At 35.6% G+C, this 21,394-nt stretch overlaps 1 protein-coding gene across 1 annotated transcript in view; it reads left to right on the forward strand.

The window, feature by feature from the left end:
• The first annotated feature begins 234 nt into the window (after nucleotides 1-234).
• necab1 (N-terminal EF-hand calcium binding protein 1) overlaps nucleotides 235-21,394 on the forward strand; it is a 32,524-nt gene continuing 11,364 nt past the window's right edge. The window contains exons 1-6 of the mRNA XM_026942146.3: nucleotides 235-404; nucleotides 3,476-3,500; nucleotides 4,840-4,948; nucleotides 7,951-7,976; nucleotides 8,089-8,186; nucleotides 16,288-16,424. Of these exons, the coding sequence (XP_026797947.1) occupies nucleotides 318-404; nucleotides 3,476-3,500; nucleotides 4,840-4,948; nucleotides 7,951-7,976; nucleotides 8,089-8,186; nucleotides 16,288-16,424 (482 nt within the window). The 5' untranslated portion in view covers nucleotides 235-317. The remainder of the gene's footprint in view (nucleotides 405-3,475; nucleotides 3,501-4,839; nucleotides 4,949-7,950; nucleotides 7,977-8,088; nucleotides 8,187-16,287; nucleotides 16,425-21,394) is intronic.

The following is a 21,394-nucleotide window of genomic DNA, read 5'->3' on the forward strand; positions in this document are numbered from 1 at the left end:
ATCCTTAAAAGATCTATCTAATATTATTGATAAGATAAATATATTGTTTACCAAACAGACATCCCTACTTTCCTCTTCAATACCAAATTTCATCATGTAGAGATGTAAATGAATGAAGTCCATACTCTTCGAGGAGATCCACTGGTGCTGAAGGGGCGCGCGCATTGAGTCGAGGACGCGCACAGCGTCACCTGCTGCTGCCGCGCGCGCTCGCTTCCCACCGCAGCCAGTCGGTCTGTGCGCGTCCTCGTGAAAGAGTGTGTTCAGAGAAGAGCAGTGTTCCTCAGGCTCTGTTTTTCTGATATCAATCACTTAACATGGATTGCTCCGAAGAGGTGCAGTCACTTTCGGATGAAACTGGCACTCCGGTGCAGTTAAAGAAGGGAATGTCGATATTTTTAGACGTAAGTACATCCTCTGTATCTATATGATAAAGGAGAACTGATGGCTGGCTGGGTGCTTAGGGTTAATGATAACCATTTATGTTATTTAAGAAAAAAAAAAATGAACAGTGCCTTATTCAAATTTAGGAATAAACATGTTGGTGGATGCAAAGATTTTTTTTCTGTCATACTTGTAATATTTTCCCCCCAGTCTTTTTCTATGCACTTTCTGCCAGGGTCCTATGAATTATTGATTAGGAATTTATAGAGAATATATAAGGATATATAAATAATTAAATCAATATTTATTTATTTATTTATTTATTTATTTATTTAACTTAATTGTTGAAAAAAATCTTTCTGGACAATACGACTGACTGAATATTTTTCAGTTGAAGTGCTGAGCAGAGTTTGGATAAGAATGTAGATTTGACCAGTTTGTTGTCTGCCAGCTGCATATTTTCATACTCATGGAGGGTCTGCTCATGCAGATGACCTGTATTCATGTGAGATTTTGCCATGCGGTAAATTTCTGTTCACTACTCGCATCTCTCACTTGCTCTTAGCTCTTATTTGATCCTGGAGCTTTATAGGACTTTGGGGTTTTCATTGACAGTTGGGAGAAAATCTTTAAGGTTTATTTGTTTAACAATACATTGATGGTCTAGGTGATTTTACATGATGTGGGTTGGGCAAGGAGCATGTTACCTTTGTTTTTTTTTGTTTTTTTGTTTTTTTTGGATGTTGAGTGTATGGGTAACTGCAGTTGTTAATGGTACACAAGCTCCATGCTGATGAGGTGATGTGTTGAACATCATGTGTTACTCATGATAGTACTCACTGGGAAGTTACTAATTACCTTTCCACTTGTGGATATATCTGGGAGACAGAGGTTAAGGCAAGACACTACAGGTAGAAACAAGAATTTTGGTCACATCAATCTTGTTTTTTAGATTTGTGGTTAAATTACATTTAAACTGTAGAAATAAACGTATCAGAAAAGGTATATTTCATTAAACAACCATTATCTGAAACTTAGAACCTTTGAAGAATGCTTTAAGCTTCTCCTACAATCATATCATGTCATACGGTATATCTCTGGAAAGCTTGTTTCTGACAAAAGCTGAAAAGCTTGTGTCATTATGATCAGTTCATTATGTCATTATATCATTATGTTAATTTCCTTTATAAACCTTATAAACCACACTTGCTGGAGTGGAAAGACATGAAATCACATTGTCGTTTTAGAACAGTTTTTAGACCTGTAAAATTTCATGAATGCAGGTCATCTAGAAGATTTTTAGATCTAAATATAGAAAAAAAAATATTTAGCACCAAAAATTTTCTAGATGACCTGCATTCATGAAATTTTACATGTTCAATCCAGAATTTATTTTTTTCTATTTTAATTCTGCAAAACAAACACAGATTGTTTCATATAAAATATGCATCCAAATCCTGAATTCTCAGCTTTTTCTCATTTTCCATTTCCCGTTCTTAACAGCAAAATGGGAAATGCAAAAAAACCCTGAACATCTAAAAAAGGTACAGCTTGTTTAGAGCCACACACAAAGTTCACCAGCAGGTGGCGATATGACGATTTGAACAGAAGACTTGGGGAATATAGCTAAAATAATTCGAAAAGATGGCATAGTCAGAGCTGTATACGGATGCCATAATTAAATTGTTTGATAATGGAATGACATACACTGATATGCCTGCCAAACCAGATCATCTAGCTCAAACCAGTGTGAGAAGGAACATGAGAAGGAAAGTACAAGTGGATGACAACCTCAAGGAAATGGGAGTGACCACGTTGGTGAATAGCCTAGGCTTGGCAACGCAGTTTGACCAATTTAACAATTTGACCACTGCATATGCCAATTTTCCTTTCTTCTGGGTCAAAATAGATGAACTGTCAAAATGCACAACTACAGTTAAATATATAGGCCAATATCCTATATATATATATATATATATATGTATATTTTTTTTTTTGCAAATTCATAGCCAAGGCAATAAATGGATAATTTCGGAAAACATGTCATTTTTCCCCCTTTTTTTAAAATTTCAAAAATCGTGTCCCTATTTGAAAGGACATTATAGAGGAACTTCCCAAAATGTTGATTACTGTTGGATTCATGTGTTGTTTCTTGGTTATACAATAACTGTTCTGTAAATATCTTCTCTCGTGAAGTAAATATTTTAATTCTATCATCATGAAAATACTATAGATTTAATTTTTTGTTATATATGTAAATGTATGTATATTTAATTAGATGAAGCCTCAATTACATAAATAAATGTTTTTGAAAATGTTCCAAAACAAGTCATCACACTATTCACCTGCAGTGTCTTGCTTAAGGGTCTGTGCTATTTACTGGAAGGTTATATGTTCAAATCCTCTCCTTTGGACAGTACCATGAACTCTGAAATGCTTAGATATAGTGGATTATATTTGAGGAAAAAAAGCATTTGCCAAATGATGAAATGTAAATGTGTATATTATCTCTGTAATCCATGCAGTGGCTGTCAAGAATACTCATCCTCCACTGCAAATAATACAGATATTCTCCGAATCAGAGCCAGAACCTTTTAATGAAAAATACAGAAGTCATGTTGATTTAAAATACTGACCTGGAAATTTTGGTTAAATTAAATTAGGTTAATAAATTCACCAATCACTGAGGTGGCAGTGGCATATATGGGTTTTTTTTTTTTTTGCTCCTTTCTGGAAGAAGCTAAATGTAGCACACTCTTGGCATGCTGATCATGATATAAATATTAACAGTGTGAGTACACTTGCTGGGAAGTAAAACTCTAATTAATGGAGTCTTACTGAGCTTTGGGACTACACTTTCTTCTAAATCTGTGCTCCTCCTAGCTCTCGCTTATTAACTTCAGACACTGATCTCCCAGGAGCATCCTGGCACAAAGCGAGCATCACATCGACTACCCCGTCTCTAATCACATAAACTTACTTTTACACTGTGAGGCTTTGATGTAACAGGGTCTAGCAGTGTCTTTTTATAGAATTAATGCATTTTACTGTCAATTCCTGCTCTCTTACTATGACATACTTTCTTTCTCAGATCTTGAGAAGAGCAGATAAAAATGGTGAGACTTTCTTTTTTTTTCTTTTTCAGTCTTTCAAGAACTCTTTACTCATATCAGTGTATTACATACTCCCATCACTTCTCTAACAGACTGGCATCTCAGCGTACGTGTTGCATGCAGATTTACTGCCTCCAATTAGCACTGTCCCTTTGAATGCTATTGCACGGTTGTCATGGAAACACACTGGACCGTCCACACCACATTTAATATCAGTCAATATTTCAGATGGAGAATCTGGCACTAAAAAATGTCATTGTGTTCCTCCAAACAATCTCAGTGATCGCTTAAATATTGCCATCCATGACTGCTGCTGATGTTGTGGAAGAGTAGAGGAATATAGATTTATGTCATGTTGATCAAATCTAATTTTACGGGGCAGAAATGTGCATAAACATTGATGTAGTGAAGTTTTTTGTTAGGATATGTTTATTTAGAAATTTTGCAAGGACTCTCCAGTGTCAGGGCTTTATAAAAGTCTTTAGGACAGATAACTTTGCAGTTTCCTTTTTTGAAGGAAAACAATAAGAGAGGCTGGTGAGACAACGACCGTTTATAGCTGCTATAATGTATGTGACAACAAGAACTAACTTGTTTCATAGACATTCCAACATTAAATGTAACAATAAATGGATAAAATGTGTGATGTGTCATTCTTTAATGAAGCATTATAGCACCTCTGTGTTGACTATATCCCTGTAACAGTAACCTGAGTCCTAACTGTAACAGAAAAACTGCTGCAGAGTATCCTGCATTATTTTTGGACCACAAATGCATATCATATATATTCACTTGCAGGACACTGGAGTTATGACTAGGTGAATGAATAATTACCATCTAATTATGTACTATTCAATGCTGAAAAAAGCTGAAACTGGATTTGTATCTTTTAAAAAACACTTTCTGAATAGGATTTTGTGTTACACAACAACCAATATAACATGGCGATGACTTCCTAGTCCTTCAGTTAAACTCACAGTGCTCTGCCTCCTATCTTGCTGTCCATTATACTTCTCCTGTTTTGTCATTTTTTTGTCCATTTTTTTAAATTGGTGGTTGTGGTACATGAAGCCTGTATGATTGTGTGCTTTTCTATTTCAAGTGCATGCTAGTATGACTCACTGCTGGAGTTATGTTATGTCACCATGTGCAGACATACCCGAGGACACAGAGTCAACACAAGCCTCATGCTGTTGCATTTCCATTATAACAGGACATCTGTGTGTTTACAGTGCACATAAGTAGTAATGACTAAAAAAAAACATTGCAATCTCTCCTAGATACAAATATGTAGTTTGTACAGATGGCCCTGTGACGTAACAACAGATGTTTACTGTTATAGATGACGGGAAGCTGTCTTTTGAAGAGTTTAAGGCTTATTTCTCAGATGGAGTTCTGTCAGGAGAAGAATTGAAGGAGCTTTTCCATAAGATTGATACTCATAATACAGAGTAAGTAATGGCCAACTCACACTTTCTTTTTTATATACTTTACATACACATTACGTACGTTTATACACCATGGAACTGCTCCATGTATATGTATATATGCATATATACATGTATGCATATGGACAGAGAGAGAAAAGTGCAAGAAAAGTGTTTCCAAAGTTGACATCAATTGATATCAGCTGCATATATACAGAATTTTATGCATTTTGTGCCAAATGAATTATTCAGAGGATTTAATCCTCACTCACTTATTGTCAGCGGCAGAATTACTGGCACCCTTCAAAAGAGCTAGACACACAATGTTGCATAAACATTACACACAATGACAATTTTTCAGTAATAGTATTTCCTATGAAAATATGTTAAAATGATTGACACTTCTCATGAATATTTAAAATAAATGCAAGCAAATTGTCAATTGTCATTGAAAAATCATATTTTGCTTACATTGCTTTCAATCTAAAGAATCTTTCTTATTACCATACCTCAGAAATATGAGTTTCAACACATGTAAAATCTCTCTCATCCATCAGTGTGGAGAAAACATGTGTAACGTGTGATTTGAGGCAGGACACAAGTGTGTAAACCCAGCGTGTCATTATAATGCAACACGTAGGTCGAAGCACAAGCAGGCAGCATTAAAAACAACAAATGTTATGAGACAAAACCCAAAGACCAATTGGGAATAAACTAGGAAATAGGGAAATACAGGAAACACAGACTCGGAAACGCATATTAAATGAACGTGTGATAATGTCTTTGCAAGACTTCACACAGGAAGGTTTGCATTAAGGGTGCAAACAATCAGGTAATAGGCAAATGACAATACAGGGGGTGGAGACTAGACCAAAGCATGGCACTTGTTGCCATGGGAACTGCAACGCAAAGGGGGAATCCATGACAAAACCAAAAAGCTTTCAGAGCAAAAAAGACTTGTTGTTGCACACATTAAGTAAAATACATTCTAACAATACATTAGCAAATAAAAATAGCATTAAGCACAATCAGGGCCATAAAACAGATACGAAAGGTTAGAATTGTTGACTATTTGTCATGTATTAGGCAAATTCTCAGGAGGACCCAAAGATAATGATTTCAGAATTTTAGTAGAGTTCAAGTTTCAAAAATCAACAATTAGTCACTGCCTCCATATCAACAAACTATTTGAGACAGTTGCAGGCAGCAACCCTTTAAAAACTTCACCAAGCAACATCAAACCAAAGTCAAATATTTTCGTCACGTACACCATCAGCATGTTTGGTGAAAAAGGTGACTGCATACCAGGGAATACCCCCAAACCTCCACTAGGTCTGTTGTGATAAACGGCATCATTCATTTTGCTAAGTATCAAAATATTTTAGCCTAAAACCTGGTTGCCTCTACCAGGAGGTTGAGACTTGGTTGTAATGTATCTTAAAGGCACTGATCCCAAACATACATTCAGATCAACACAGAAATGCTTGTGGGTATGTTTCAAGCTCTGTTTTCAGCCTCCTGTTTGCTAGCAAATGTCATGAACAGACCTTTGTCTATGAATAATATCTGTGGTGTATGAGGGCATTTTTTGCACTGAAACACTGTGGACTTGCCCTGAGATCTATCAGCCATGGCAGACGGGGTCATGTCATCATCTCTGATAGGGTCTGTGTGTCTGTATGTGTGGGTTTAAATCAAAGCTAGGAATAGAGAATATTTCCATTTTCTTTTAATGGGGCTGTCTTCAGCAAAAAATGTTCAATTTTCAGACTTTTGCTGTAAGATATGAAATAACATTCCTTGTTATTATATCTCTTGGAGCTAACATTCTTTTAGCTGCAGTGCAGAATACAGGGAAATGAATACTGATCAGAATGATTTTATTCTAGGCACATGTGTCCGCATTGTACACATATCAGAATTTTAAATGACGTTTAAAATTTTAAATTTTTAAATGACGTCAGAATGAGATCCTCCTCTCTGCTTATGCATGTTAATATATGTTGGTCTGGCTTACAACCCCATGTGATTGAATTTCTCATCATTTAAGTCATCATGGTTTCCATAGCAGCGACTCCCGGACTAATTTGCAGGCACTTTGTAGCAGGGGTTGGATGGGAAAGTGCCTCATCATAAATGGTGCAGGAAGATTTTTGATGTAGGATAGAAAAAAAATGAAAGGAGTTGTGCCTTTGAGGAAAAACAGTAATGTCAGATTTATGGATTTTTCTATCCAAGCTGAGAAATAGAAAAATAATATGCTAGTGCTGATTAGAGAAAAGCTTACTACATGAGATGAGGAAAAATGTGATAAGGAAAAATGTGCTTCTTTTTAAAATAAAAGATAAGAATAAATAAATAAGAAATTATTTATTGTTTAATGAAGAAAACACATTGCAGTTATTATTAAAAAAAATCAATCAATCAGTAACTGCTTTGTCCTGAGTCACAGTGTATCCGAAAGTTATCCTGGGAACACCGGGCACAAGGCAGGAATACAGTTTAGAGTAGTCAGTCCACGCACCGGCCTGGATTTGGAGGATAGGAGGAAACCAGAGAACACAGAGGAACATGCTAAATTCTGCATTGTCAGTAACAGTATTTATAGTTCTGTTCAGTGTATTCTTTGTCCTGCACTCATCTCACACTGTTGTGTATTGCACTTTATTTGGTCTTGAGTACTGTTATGTGTTGCACCATGGACCTGGAGAAACGACATTTTGTTCCAATGTATACATGCTATACAGAGGAGTGACAATAAAAACTTACTTGACTTGAACTTGAGCTCAGGATCGAAACAGGATCCCTGGAGCTGTGAGGCAGCAACACTACTCACTGTACCATTATACATTTTTTAAATGCAATTTTGAAAAATATAATCTAAGATGTGGCAGCAGCAGGTAGTGTTGCTCCCTCACAGCTCCAGGGTAATCTAATGGAAATTGTTTTCTCTGTGCTGTTATTTCATATCATGATGTTTATGAATCTGTGAGCAGATGAAATAATTGAATGATCTTTTTTGTCAGCAATGTGGACACAGAAGAGCTATGTGGTAAGAAAAGCTATATTTTAAAGCAACTAGTATTATTACTAGAGTATTATTGCTAGAGAATAACACAGATCTTTTTGGGAGATTTTCATATGTAATATTTTGTGTTATTTAGAATACTTCTCTCAGCATCTTGGAGAATATGAAAATGTCCTTGGTGCCTTAGAAGACTTGAACATCTCTATATTGAAGGCTATGGACAAAACCAAAAAGGTGAGTGATTATTCTGATTTTCATCCCATGACTTGCTGAAGGTATATGAGTGACAGAAAGCTCAAAACACTGTTCAAGTATGTGCTCTGTCTTCCCTGAAGGTCTGTGAAATGATGATACTAAATATGAACTGTTTTCTAGAAAACATACATTTTGTTAGATAGAACATCCTCCTGGAGTTGAGCATTTTAAAATTTCCAAACCAGTACCAACGCTGTCTTTAACACATCTGTCCTTAAAGCTTTTGCTGCATGCTCATGTCTGTCCTTTTTTTGGTACTAATAAGAGGTTTGTATCTTGTGATGGAGCCTTTATAATTTCACTGTCAAAGTCGCTTGTGAACTGGAAGATATCTGAAATTTGACAACCCTGTCAAGCCCTGCATGTTGCTGCAAAGATTCTTCTTCCTAATCCTGTGGATTATTTTTTTTTGCTCCTCAGCTACAAATTTCTTCAGTAGAGAGCGCATGATGAACATCTATTTTGCTTGCTTTTCTCCAAAAAAAGGCAAATCTGTTTTCATGATGGATTATTTCTAGGTTGAAGGAAAAAACTCATAAAGTAAGAAACAAAAGTCTGGAACTCATATTGAAGACATGCAGTTGTTAATTCCGGTGCTTTGGTTAAAGATGGTGCAATTTTCTCAGAATGCATTTGTTATAGTAGTTATTTATGTATAGTGCTGAAATGATGATGCTCACAGTATATATATACTTCAGTGAAGCAGCAGTTTTTGTTGAGGCTGTCAGCAGATTCCCTCTGGCAGTTCATGCCATAGCTCAGAGAGAGACAGGTAGATTATCATTTATATGTTACAGAACACTGTAGGCTTTCCTTTTGAATGATGATGAGAATGAAGCCTTTATAAATCTAAAAAACTCTATAAAAGCCACCAGCTTGATACTATCACACACACACACACATTCAGTTGGAGGAAGCTCTGTGAATCTACTTGAGCCATGGAAGCATTGATTTGATGTGTCATTTTATAATATGACACTTTCATCATTTTAAAATCCGTCTACAGTTATTTTAACTAGATGTCAAATTGGTATTAACTTTACAGCATACATGGTACTAGATATTGACTTGAAATCTGCAAAATATTTAATATTCATTAAATTAGTCATTGGTACATAAAGACGCAGTGATAAGGGATGAGGGCATATGGTGCTGTAAATATGCAGTGCAACCTGCCAGCAATTGGTGGCAGGCCAGTTTGGAGTGTAGTGAAAATAAACTCACCTCATTTAAATTCACTTTGAAATTGTTCTGTATTACAAGTGATGCATTTTTGTAATATCAAAGACATTATTATAATGTACATAATAGCACACCTGTGTCAGCAGTTCATTGCAATCATCTGTACACAGCACTGATTAACAGATCAGTAAACCTTCAATCACTCCTACTTCTAAATACTATATAACGTGATCTTCTCCTTTGATACCTTCATGTGTGTATTTCCATGCTTAATGATGCTCTTGTAAGCATCCTCATTACTGAAGCTGTCCTTATCCAAGGCTGCATGATGAAAGGCCAGCCTAGCTGTTACAGCAGTACTCAGGTATGACGAGTACACTTTAATCACCTTAATGACGCTTAGCTGTGTTCAGTTATGGCTCTGTTAAGGTAACGGATTTGCAGGACACTACCTCAGGCCCTGCAGACCTGACATTTTATACACGTCTTTGTCTCAGGCAGTGAGTCAGAGTCGTGAGCCTGAAAGGCAATGTCTTTTTCATTTCATTATAGTGACTCAGGTCTGCCATATATAGTTTATTTGTCCATTGAATGCTGGAAGTATGCTCTCACTTGCATGGATGATATATCTTAATTAGCATATAGTGAACAAGTACTTTTTTTTGTAAACAGTGACAAGAACAACTACATTGAAGCTATAAACTCTGGTTCACTCACCAGCCTTACCTTTACAGCTTTACCTCTGACTGTTACAAAGCACTGACATGGAAGATGCCTTTTAAAAATGCTACCATATCAACTATTACACACATTTTTGAATATGTTTATGTTGAGCGTCCACCATACAAGTCCATGTGTAAGTTATTACTATACGATAACAGTAGCTGCAGTTATGGAAGATGAATCAACACATTCTAACCAATCAGAATGCAACAAAACTATGGTAAAAGAATATATTGTATACTGTATATAGGTAAATGAAATAAACATATTATCATATTATCACTATTGCAATAATTGTCTATAAAGTCCACATTCAATTAGACAAAATAATGTGAATTTCAAGAAGCAATAGGAAATAACTTTTTGATAGCGCAGAGACAAGAAATGAAATGAATCTTGAATGGTGCAAATGATCAAGAGAAGTGATATGAGAACAAACAATTTTGCCTGTAACAATTACACTATTTCTCAAATTATTATACAGTTATTCACACTAAAGCATATTATTCAGTAAATACAGTTAAACTTATAGGAACGGGATGTAGTCATGAAAGGGAGGAATGTAAATCTGGACCTGCTGATGGGTCTCCAGAGTTTAAGGGGTTCATTTTTTGTTGCTAACATTTCTGAATGATAAAATACTGTATATAGATGATCTAATAAATGCAATTAAAAGTCAACTGAATATAAATGCACAGTCCTTTCACTGTTCCAGTACTAGCAGTTATAATGCGTAATAGGAGTCAAAGCACAGGCAATCATGGGTCAAAACAAAAAACAAATCTTTCTGAATAAGAATTAGACAAGAAAAGAACATGGACACATGATTACAAGGCTCAGAATCACAGCGTAACACATAAGCTCTAGGTGTGAAAATTAATCATGAGTGTTTAGTTTAGTTGGATAAGCAGTGAGTAAAAAGGAAATGAAACAGCAAATGTTCATCACAAATACAAGATATTAAAATGCTTTGTTCACACTGTAACTGGAGTGACATTTTAGCATGTTCTGAAAATCTAGATTAGAGAGCAAGAGAGAAAAAAAAACACCCCTCATCTTCTGTAAACTAGGTGAGTGAATTGAAAAGAATGACTTCAAACTACAGCAATATCTAGAATTAAATTATATAGAGATACAGAAATTACAGACATTGGAGGATGCTTGGGGAACACTGACATGCTCATTGCTCAATAGACAAACCCCTGAGGAACAAGGGCAGTTTTCTCCTACTATCAGGAGTATTTGATGAACAATTGTATTTTCACTGTCCATTAAATGAGTCGTAGCTCACATTAGGAGCTGATTATGTTAAAAACAGGTTTTATGCCTCTCGTGCCCATGTATCAGCAGGTCATGGGGATATTTTCTTGACAGTAATCATAAGTTATTACAGGAGATCATTACAATGTTGTGTTGACTGAGTCATGACTCAGTAGGGCAGGCTCTCTGGACAAAGAGAGGCAATAGCAGTATTGCAGCAGATGATTCAGCCATTTAGGTAATCAGTGTTCTCTAGAGCTAACCATCAGAGTCTGAGCTGGGATAAGGATAGTTTGAATGGGTAGACGCAAACTAAAGTGTGAAGCAAACATTAATATATATAAAAAATAACCATTGGTGGAAAGAGTACACAACACACTGACTTAAAAGAAAAAGTACTGCTCCTGTAGTATTAAGTAATAGGTAGTAGTCAAGCAAGAGTAAATAATAATAATAATAATAATAATAATAATAATAATAATCATCATCATCATCATCATCATCATTTGGCGAAAAAGAACTACTTGAGTTATTATTTTACAAATTATTTTTTTTACGTCTACATTTGATACAATGAATCTTTAAATATTCTATAAGGAATGCATTTTCAAGCAATTATATTAACTAATCAAGTGAGGTATGCTGAAGTGAACACAACCTCAGTTATCACCAATCTACAAAGAACGGTAATGTTAGCTGGCTAGCTAACTTAGCTACCTTGCTGTTCGGGTTTCAGTAGCTTGCTCGGGTTGTTAGCTAGCTAGCTAGCTCATGTTAATTCATACATGTTTCTAGTTACATAGTCAGCTATCTAGCAAAGATGCCTCTTACACATTACTCAAAAATAGTTCATTGAGTTATTACACACTATAAAAAAGTTCAAAGTTCAATTAATTCGAATGTGTACATTGGTTCCATTAATAAATTCTGATTAATTGGGCCAGGGATGCTCATCTACCTCCACTGTCTCAGACACTGATGATAAGCATTTGGTGTCTGAAGTGCAGACTTTTGGCTGGAAACTACTTTATTTTTGATTAGGTCTTGAAATTGAATGATTTAAAATGTGCACAAACTGTAGTTTAATTGGCTTGGTCTTCTGGGGTTACAGACATTATTATTTTTTTACTCTTCAATGATGATCAAAAATAAATGTAGCAAAACTGAATATTTTATTAAACAAAAGTACAAAGCAAAATTATACGAAAAAAATACAGTTACTGTGAACCATGTACTCAAGTACTGTAACGAGCATACATGCACAACACATGCAGAGAATGATAGTTGGAGCTTAAGCATAGGAGGACAGCACATAAATTTTAAAATTTAGACAAAAAGTCTTTGAGAATGGATTGGTTAAAGTACTGGAACTGATAAAATTAATTTCGGGTTAAGTCATCTCCTGGAAAGAATAGCTGTGATGCTCTTCCTGTAATGTCTAATAAGGTTCCTGGACCACGTCTTCATGCAGATCATTTCAGACTTCTTAATATTCTTAACCCAGCTTTTCAGTAGGGTTCAAATCCAGAGATTGAGACAGCTATTGAGAAACACAGATTTTGTGTTACTTTCGCCATTTCTGCATTTGAATGTTTGTTTGGGGTTATTACCTTCCATCTGCAGCCAAGTCTTAACCTCCTGGCAGAGGCATTATAGGAATATCAGAGTTCATGCTGTGCCAATCTTCTCAGGAACACCTGGACTACTGGATGCAAAACACAGTGTTCATAACTAAAGAGTATACTATATGTGTGCTACATTTTTGAGAGGAAACACTAAAATATCTTTATAAGAATGATTTTTGTTAGAGAAAAGGAAATTAATTGTGCGTAATATTTATTTTGCACAATTGATATCGGTCATTTTGATAAAGGGCGTGAATAATTCTGGAGGAAAATGTAGATGTGCCCACATTTGAGGCCTATATTACATCTTGAAAACCAGTTTATTGTACAAGCAAAGCTGCAACAAACCACATATAATGATTTGCAACTATTCATTTTGTGTCAGAGACTCAGTCATAACTGATGAGGCTCTATGCAAAGGTACTATCCAATAAAAAAGTGGGAATAGTCGTCTAATGCGTGTCTTCTAGTGAGCTGCTTTGTAGAAAACACTGGCCTAACACAGAACCATGGGGGAGATGGTGCTTTCTGTTGACTAAAATGGCTGCAGGTGATAGAGGTCTGGGCTGCTGGGACTCACAGCTGGCCTCTTAAAGGTCATCTCTCTGTCTCTGTCTCTACAAACCCCATTCATTCTGCTTTGATCTCACCTCTCAAAACATGCAGGAGGGCAAATGTCTGTCATAATAGTCTGTGGTATTCATGTTAAATGCAAGGCTGTAAAAAAAGAAATGACTTTGATTACATGCTGTATCCCTGGGCCAGTGTCATGCATTAACATTAATATTATAAAACATTTGGCAACTGGTTTTGATAGGTTCTTGTGAAATTCTTTGTTGTCTTTAGGTTTTGAGCTTACCATCTATAACTTTAGTCTTGTAGGTGGTAGCAGCTGATTTATGTATATGTATAAGGTTCTTTCTACCCATTCTAAATGGTGCAAATTTAGTTGGTAAATGTGAAAGTGGTAAATGTCTTCTTGTTTTCATCTTAGTGTTGGGCACTGTCTAAAATTATAAGATGATTTAGCAGACACAACATAATTTACATAACTGACAATGGCGCATCACAGAAAACCTCCAGTACAAACATAACCAAATATACCAAATAATGTTTCAAATTCTTTCTATCTCAACTTTAAAGAACTAATTGTTCTCTATTTTTGGGTGATGGTTTAGCTGCCAAATCATTTTAAAAATATTTTTTATTCCCCATTAGGCTTTAATTTATATAATAATGTAAACATCAATTTAACTTCTCTATTAAAATGACATTAAATTTGTGTTAAAATTGCAAAACATCAAAAGTTGAATATATTGAATTTACATTCATATTGTGTGTTTTAGTAGTGACTTTTCTGTTGTGACCTAAATGTCACAAATGTCACAAAATCTACTGCTTTTAGATAATTCTTTGATATACTTAAATCCTCTATGATGCTTTTGTCTTGCATTTCTTCTGCCTTATGCGGGGTCGTGCGCTTTGCTTTAATGGCTGTTTCTCTCTGACAGTTTTGTTTATGACAGATATTTTAGTGCTTATCTCAAGATTTTTGGACTTCAAAAATGTTGAAGGACATTTACTCACCTTGTGGTGTACTTGGAGAAAAAGGTTTAACACTTCCCCGTGGTCACATATTTAGGTGTATGGAAAAATATTGCTTTGGTCAGAGAGGGTTTTTTTGTTTGTGTTTTGGTATTGGCATAAAAAAAAATGGGGACAAGATATTTTCAGTTTTTAAAAGTTATTAAAAATTCTTAATAGGCTGGACAAGCACATTTACATTTCATTAGCAATCTAAAAGTCACACTAGGAAAAAAAATATTTATTTTTCAGTGTCATTTCAATGTGATAAGGTTTTAACTTTCAGCAGAAAAGAACATAACCCTATATTTTTGATACATTTATTTCTTTGTTTATAATATTTTAGAATTGTGCTGGTACATACTAAGCTTACATACCTTGTATATAAGTATGTTTCAAATCTCCATTCATGTTTCAACTGCATTCTACTCATTTTTAAAATTTTATTTATTTATTTATTTATATGTTTAATCCAATTAATTAATGTATTTATTTTGGCGGGGGCAGGACAAGGGTGTTATTCAAGACAACTCAGCCTGCAAATAACACAGAGCTTTAGAGATCTACTTTTAGCATATTGAGCATGAGACAAATTCCAGTGAAAATTGATTAAGACACAGCTCCTTGTTGTTCAAGTGTTCACTTCTTGACACAGTTTTGATCTGGCATATCTATTTAATTGAAAGACCTGATGCGTGACCTTGGTGATCACACAGCCTCCACCGCAACAATCAGATACCTGATTGAAATATCCACATGGGGCTTGGAGCCTTGGCACCAGGTGCTTGTGCTAATTTCATCTTGATGCATTCTGGTAACAATGCTTTCTTCCAATTTTATTCTGCAGACTGGTGGTGGTCGTGTTTGATAAACGCTCTAAAACCTTCTTTAGAATTAAAGTAAAAGAGAGAAGGAGGGTGCCCAGTCAATCACTTCATTTTTTAACTTTATATTGTTACTACATGTAACACTGCATTTTGTACATCCCTTTTGCAGATTCCTGTACATATATTTCATATTTCTTCTTTCTTATCTTATTTTTTATTCATTTCTGATTTTTAAATTTAAATTTTAAATTTAGAGTAGGCCATGTTTCCATTTCACTCATAAGTAAGTACTGTGTATGTGAAAAATAAAATCTTGAAGCTCTTGAATCTCTTGAATCTCATCCCTGCTTCAGGAAGTGAGTCTGGTTATTAAAACAGTGTAGAATTCTGGTAGGACTTTTTTATCTCTTTTTTTCCTCAGCTCTTTAAATTTGGTGTATTCGTTAAAAGTGGAGCTGCAGTTACAGCTGTAATTCTTAAAGCAGCCATAATTCCAAACAGCAGTATTTTCTTTAAAAAATATGATTGTATTTTAGTTTTGAGAAAAGGCTATATGATGGACAAAACAATTGTCTTTCATTAAGTGTGTAACTAAAGTTTGCAAACCCCTGAAATTCAGGAAACTACACATGTCTAAGCAAAGATAAAATAAATTTGACATAAGCACTTGGATGGGTTAAATGCAGAGCACAAATTCCTAGTATGGGTCACCATACTTGGCCACAAGTCACTTCACTATTTCACTATTTCACTATTTCACACTAATAAGTCATCTAATATGTTTTTCAACTCCCTGCCCTCTTGCCATCCGTGGTAATTGACAGAACCTTGGTGGACAGAGGAGTAATAAACTATGAACTCCCTTCCTCTGACATGCAGGATTACCAGGAGGCCACAAACCTGGAGCAGTTTGTGACTCGGTTTCTGCTGAAGGAGACGACGAGCCAGCTGCAGTCTCTTCAGAGCTCACTGGAGTGTGCCATGGAGACCACAGCTGAGCAGACACGGCAGGAAAGGCAAGATTTCAGGGTTACACTCACTCTGGTACTCAGTGTATGGCAACTACAGCACATCAGTATGCATATATTCATAACAAGTATGGAGTAAAGCATGACAGATGGACAGTTATTGAAAAGTAATTTCCAGGGGAAGGGTGTGTGTGTGTGTGTGTGTGTGTGTGATGTATTACCACCTAGTTGAATATTTTCCTATAACACCATGCCTTAGAGTGCTATTGAAAAATAATCAACTTTGGGGTTGAGTATCACACCACAATGTCATTTATCACTTTCTTATAACACATAAATAAAAGTCATGTTTTATTCCTTACTTACAAAACTTCAGATTGCCAAGGATTACATAATTTTTATATTGAACATATTGCAACTTTTTTCATTTTTATTATACTTAATGTCCAATAAACAAGTTAGTCCCTACTATCACTTATAAAGTTCTCAGGTGCAAGTGTTACTTTTAAATGCACTCAAGTATTAAAAAGTAAGAAGTAAATGTTTTTAACTGATGAAATTAAGCAATGTCATGTTTATGCGAAAATTAACACTTATTAGAAAGAATTTACCAGTAGTTGCATAGACAATTTATTTTAGCTACTGGAATCAGTGCTAGTCTAATCTGGAATTAGCAAAGAAAACAGGCTACCTTGGTTAAATATAGTCAGTTAACATTGGCAAATTAGCAAAACTTACCTCAACGTACTTTTACAAATTGGATGGCATTCATGCCTTCTGGGGAGGTGAAGGAGACACCTCATTTTATATGAATCTTTTCTTACTCCAGCATATTGAAACATTTTACTGAGGTAGGGCCACTGTAGCTAATCCTCAAGTTCAACACTACAGTCTGGTGGCTTATCCATGTTTTCACACACATGGATAGCTATAGCTATATTTTATATCTCATAATGATATGTAATCTTTTCTAGCACATGTCAGATTCTTATGATCCATTCAAAAGTTCACTACTAATTTCATTCAGAGATATTTTCCACTCCTCACACTGTATGCTGTGACCCCCCAGTGATCTGAGTGGGATGGCTGATTATAAGGTTTTATTAGCTTACTATAATGTGTTCTGATGCTGAGGTAACATTCACATCTCTGAGTCATGCAGAGGCTGCAGCTGCCGTAGGGAATAGCTAATTTTAGAGAGAACAGCTTAAAAATGAGCCAATTATGTAAAACACCTACATGATTACATGGTTAAGAATGGTGTATATGTATGGGATTGAGATATACTAAGAGAGAGAGACCATCCTTACTACCTTTCTCCCTTATGATGTGCCCTCCTGTCATCTTTTGTTCCCTTTTAGTTTAAGCATACGTCATCTAGAATAGTAGAGTGTGTTTTTTTGCCCCCCCAATATAAGTTCATGGTCCATGCAAACCAGTCACTTTATGTGCAAAACGAATATGTACACTTTGCATTTTCATCACTGGTAGGTGAGGGGAAAATATAGTTTCAGATTGACTGAATGTTTTTTTTACCCTCAGTGCCTCTCATGTTAACAGTCAGAGGATGCAGAGAGCAATGACAGGGTTGAACTGCTGTGTTTCTATCACTCCTGTGAGCACATTCACAGACTCTCTAATCAGTTCCTCTCCTGTCTGCCTCTCTGCTTTACACTTGGATGGATTTTTCTCAGTGCACAAACAAGGACCGTTAATGGGTTCTCTTGTTATTTTTGGCACATGAACTGAGCGAATGGGATCGCTGTATATCCTCTGTGTTTAGAGCTGATAAATGTAATTAAGTAAGAAAATTTGTTTTATAAATCACATTTAAAACATTGGTATGTTGACCAAAGTGCTGTATAAAGTGCTACATTTAAATAAAATTTCCATCAATTACTCCTCTCCGTTGCTTTAGATAATAACATATGCAAACATACATATACACAAAAATCATACATACACACAGTGACAGCTGGTCATGATATTCAGTGGGACGGATAAAAAATCCTTCTACCTATCAGTAACTGGTTGAGTCCTTTAGCATCATAGGCATGAAACGATTACACATACACACAGGAACACACTCACTGAAAGATAGATAGGCAACACCAATCATGCCATGTCTCTTTCATTAAATCCAAACAAAAGCTTACATCTGCTGCTTGTTTCTTCTATTAATTTGCACTTTGATTAGACAATGCTTGCTAACTGTATTTACCTTTAGTGTTTTGTCCAAAGGCATTTGGAAAAATCAGGGATCAAGAAATTAACCCACCTTGTTCATACTTATTACACCCCTATTTAATTTCATCTGCACCTTCTCAGCATCCATACTGATGACATGTAATGGAAGCAGGCTTAAATAACTGCTCCCCAATGCACATAAGTGTGATCACCTCACATGACTCTCAACACTAGGCTGCATGAATCTACACTCTGGTATAGAAAGAAATCAGCCCCAGCCTCTACAGCAAATAAGACAATGTGGATGCCAAAAACGGACTTTAAAATGGTTTTAACTTCATTTTTCAACTTCTGCTGAAAGGCTTGACTTAAATTTGTCTTTTTTTGTAGTTAACATAGTGTTTATTACACTTATAAAATGGCTCCAGTAACCAAACCCTACTGGATATATCCACCATGTCCTGTGTGTTGATGATCAGGTTTATTTAAAATGGTCGATGGCTAGTGCAAATAGAAAAAGCTCTGCTGATTTTCTATTCTGTCTGAAGTGTTCAGTCTGGATCTCTGAGCAGTGGCTAAAAGCCGCAGGATGAAACGCGGGAGGGGAGCTGCAGGACAGGGACTCTTTTAGTGTACATTCACTCCACAGCTTTCATCTGACCAAAACACACACACACACACACACAAACACTTGCACACACACATACACACACACTCGCTTTTTTAGGGGATAATTGTTTTTAGAGTGTAAATCTTTTTACACTGTAAGTGTATTATGTCCTTGTATAAATAAGTAGAATAAAACAAATTCTCCATGTGTAGCAAATCTTTAGATATGCAAACAGATTTAGAAAAAATAGACTGTCTACTGTCTAGCAGATTTGTTTTGGCTAGGGCCTGAACTCATTTTTAGGGGTTCCAAAAATGTTAACATAAGTCTGAAGTGAATGAGATCATATTTATGGCAATTTTAGAAATCACAGTTTTAAATTATAATTCTTCTTCTTCTTCTTCTTCTTCTTCTTATTATTATTACAGAAACATACACCTTTAATACCTGCACTGTGGCATTTAGTCCTTCTCTTTCAGTATATAACGTTCCAGCCCTGTCCATACCCCACAGTTTGTGCAGGTGTGATTTTGGTTCACTCTGAGTCTACTTCACCTCCGCTGTGCAGCATGGACACTGAGTACTCCTGTTGATGATTATGGTGTTGCTGGTCCTGAAATGAGACATGTTGAACCGTGTGGGATGTGCTCCCCTCAGGACCCTCGTTATGTAACAGTGTCTTCAAGCATAATGAGGACACAGCTGAGCCGTAATCCTGACACCTGCTCTCCTCTGTTTGTTTCTGTAAAGTGGTGTGCTAAAATACACACTAATAAGAAAAAAACCAAAATAGATGTTGTCTGGTCGTCACTGAGGAATTATTCAGGCTCTGCTGGACTTTAAAATTGGCACCATGGTAGTATTTTGTAGGAACAGAATCATTTTAATGGTTAAAGTCTTTTAATGGTGTCATGAATTAAGTTCTGCCCCAGCCTTGAGAACTGAGTATTCAACATTGCTGTGGTATAACAGAATATAGAAAAAAGATAACTGGGAAACACAGGCTTAACATTAAAAAGGTGTAAGCAAGTCACACAGTAATTATTATCCATGGGCTGATATAACTAAGAAACAGTGACAAGCTGGACAACAAGCAGGAACAAACATTAGCTTATAGAGACTAGGAAAACCCTTGGAACTATGGCATGGAAATGGCAGTGTGAGAGCTCAGGGATAGTGCACTGTGTGATGACTGAGAGAGTGTGCTAATAATGAGTCCTTAATTAGCTGTGGAACAAACTGCAGGTGTCAGTACTCAGCCGAGGGCAACATATAAGACAATACAAGAATTCTGTATCCATGATTCATTTGCTAATCGGAAGGTAGTATAGGACAAGGGCAACTTGTACACTTTGAAGTGAAGCACAGGTACACAATAACTAACTGCACTGTGTGAATGGACATATACAGTGTTAGTGCTAAGAAGAAGATGCAAATGGAGTGTGCATAAAACACATTACTTAGCAAAAACACGTTACACAGTAAAAACTGTGTTTGTAATCATTGATATGGTGAAGTTTTTTGTAAGGAAATGTTCATTTAGCATTTATGGAAGGAGTCTCCAGTCTCAGGACTTTGTAAAAGTCAGAGGTAAAGGTGTAAATTTTCCGACATTGGAAAGTCTACAAGAAGTAATAACATGACAAGCTTTTTTTGTCTTATTAACTTCAAGTCAGAGAAAAAAAGAGAGGGTGTTGAGAGAACAACTGTTTAAAGCTGCTATAATGTAAGTGATAACACGAACTAACTTGTTTTGCAGAAATTCCACAACACTAAACCTAACTGTAAATGCCTAAAAGTCTGCCGTGTCATTATTTAATAATTGAAAAAAATTGTAACTGTAACTATGGCAAATTACTATATACTTACTAAACACTTCAGGATGTGTTGTTATTCGAATATAATCCACTTCAGTGTGATAGACTGCATTACACCACACTGTCACTGTTAGATTATTTTCTTATAAAAGAACACACCGTCTTGATTTATTGCTTATTTATATGTACTCTCTCTCTCTCTATGTATATATATATATATATATATATATATATATATATATATATATATATATATATATATATATATATATATATAATATGCATGTATATCCAAATACCCCCAGGATCTGAACATCTTTATGTGAAACCTGATCCTTTGTATTGGACAGAGGATGCACATAATGATTTATTGACCTTTAAAATCATTCTCACAGGAGACTGAC

The sequence above is a fragment of the Pangasianodon hypophthalmus genome, chromosome 29, assembly GCF_027358585.1.
Source record: "Pangasianodon hypophthalmus isolate fPanHyp1 chromosome 29, fPanHyp1.pri, whole genome shotgun sequence".
Classification (NCBI taxonomy): domain Eukaryota; kingdom Metazoa; phylum Chordata; class Actinopteri; order Siluriformes; family Pangasiidae; genus Pangasianodon; species Pangasianodon hypophthalmus.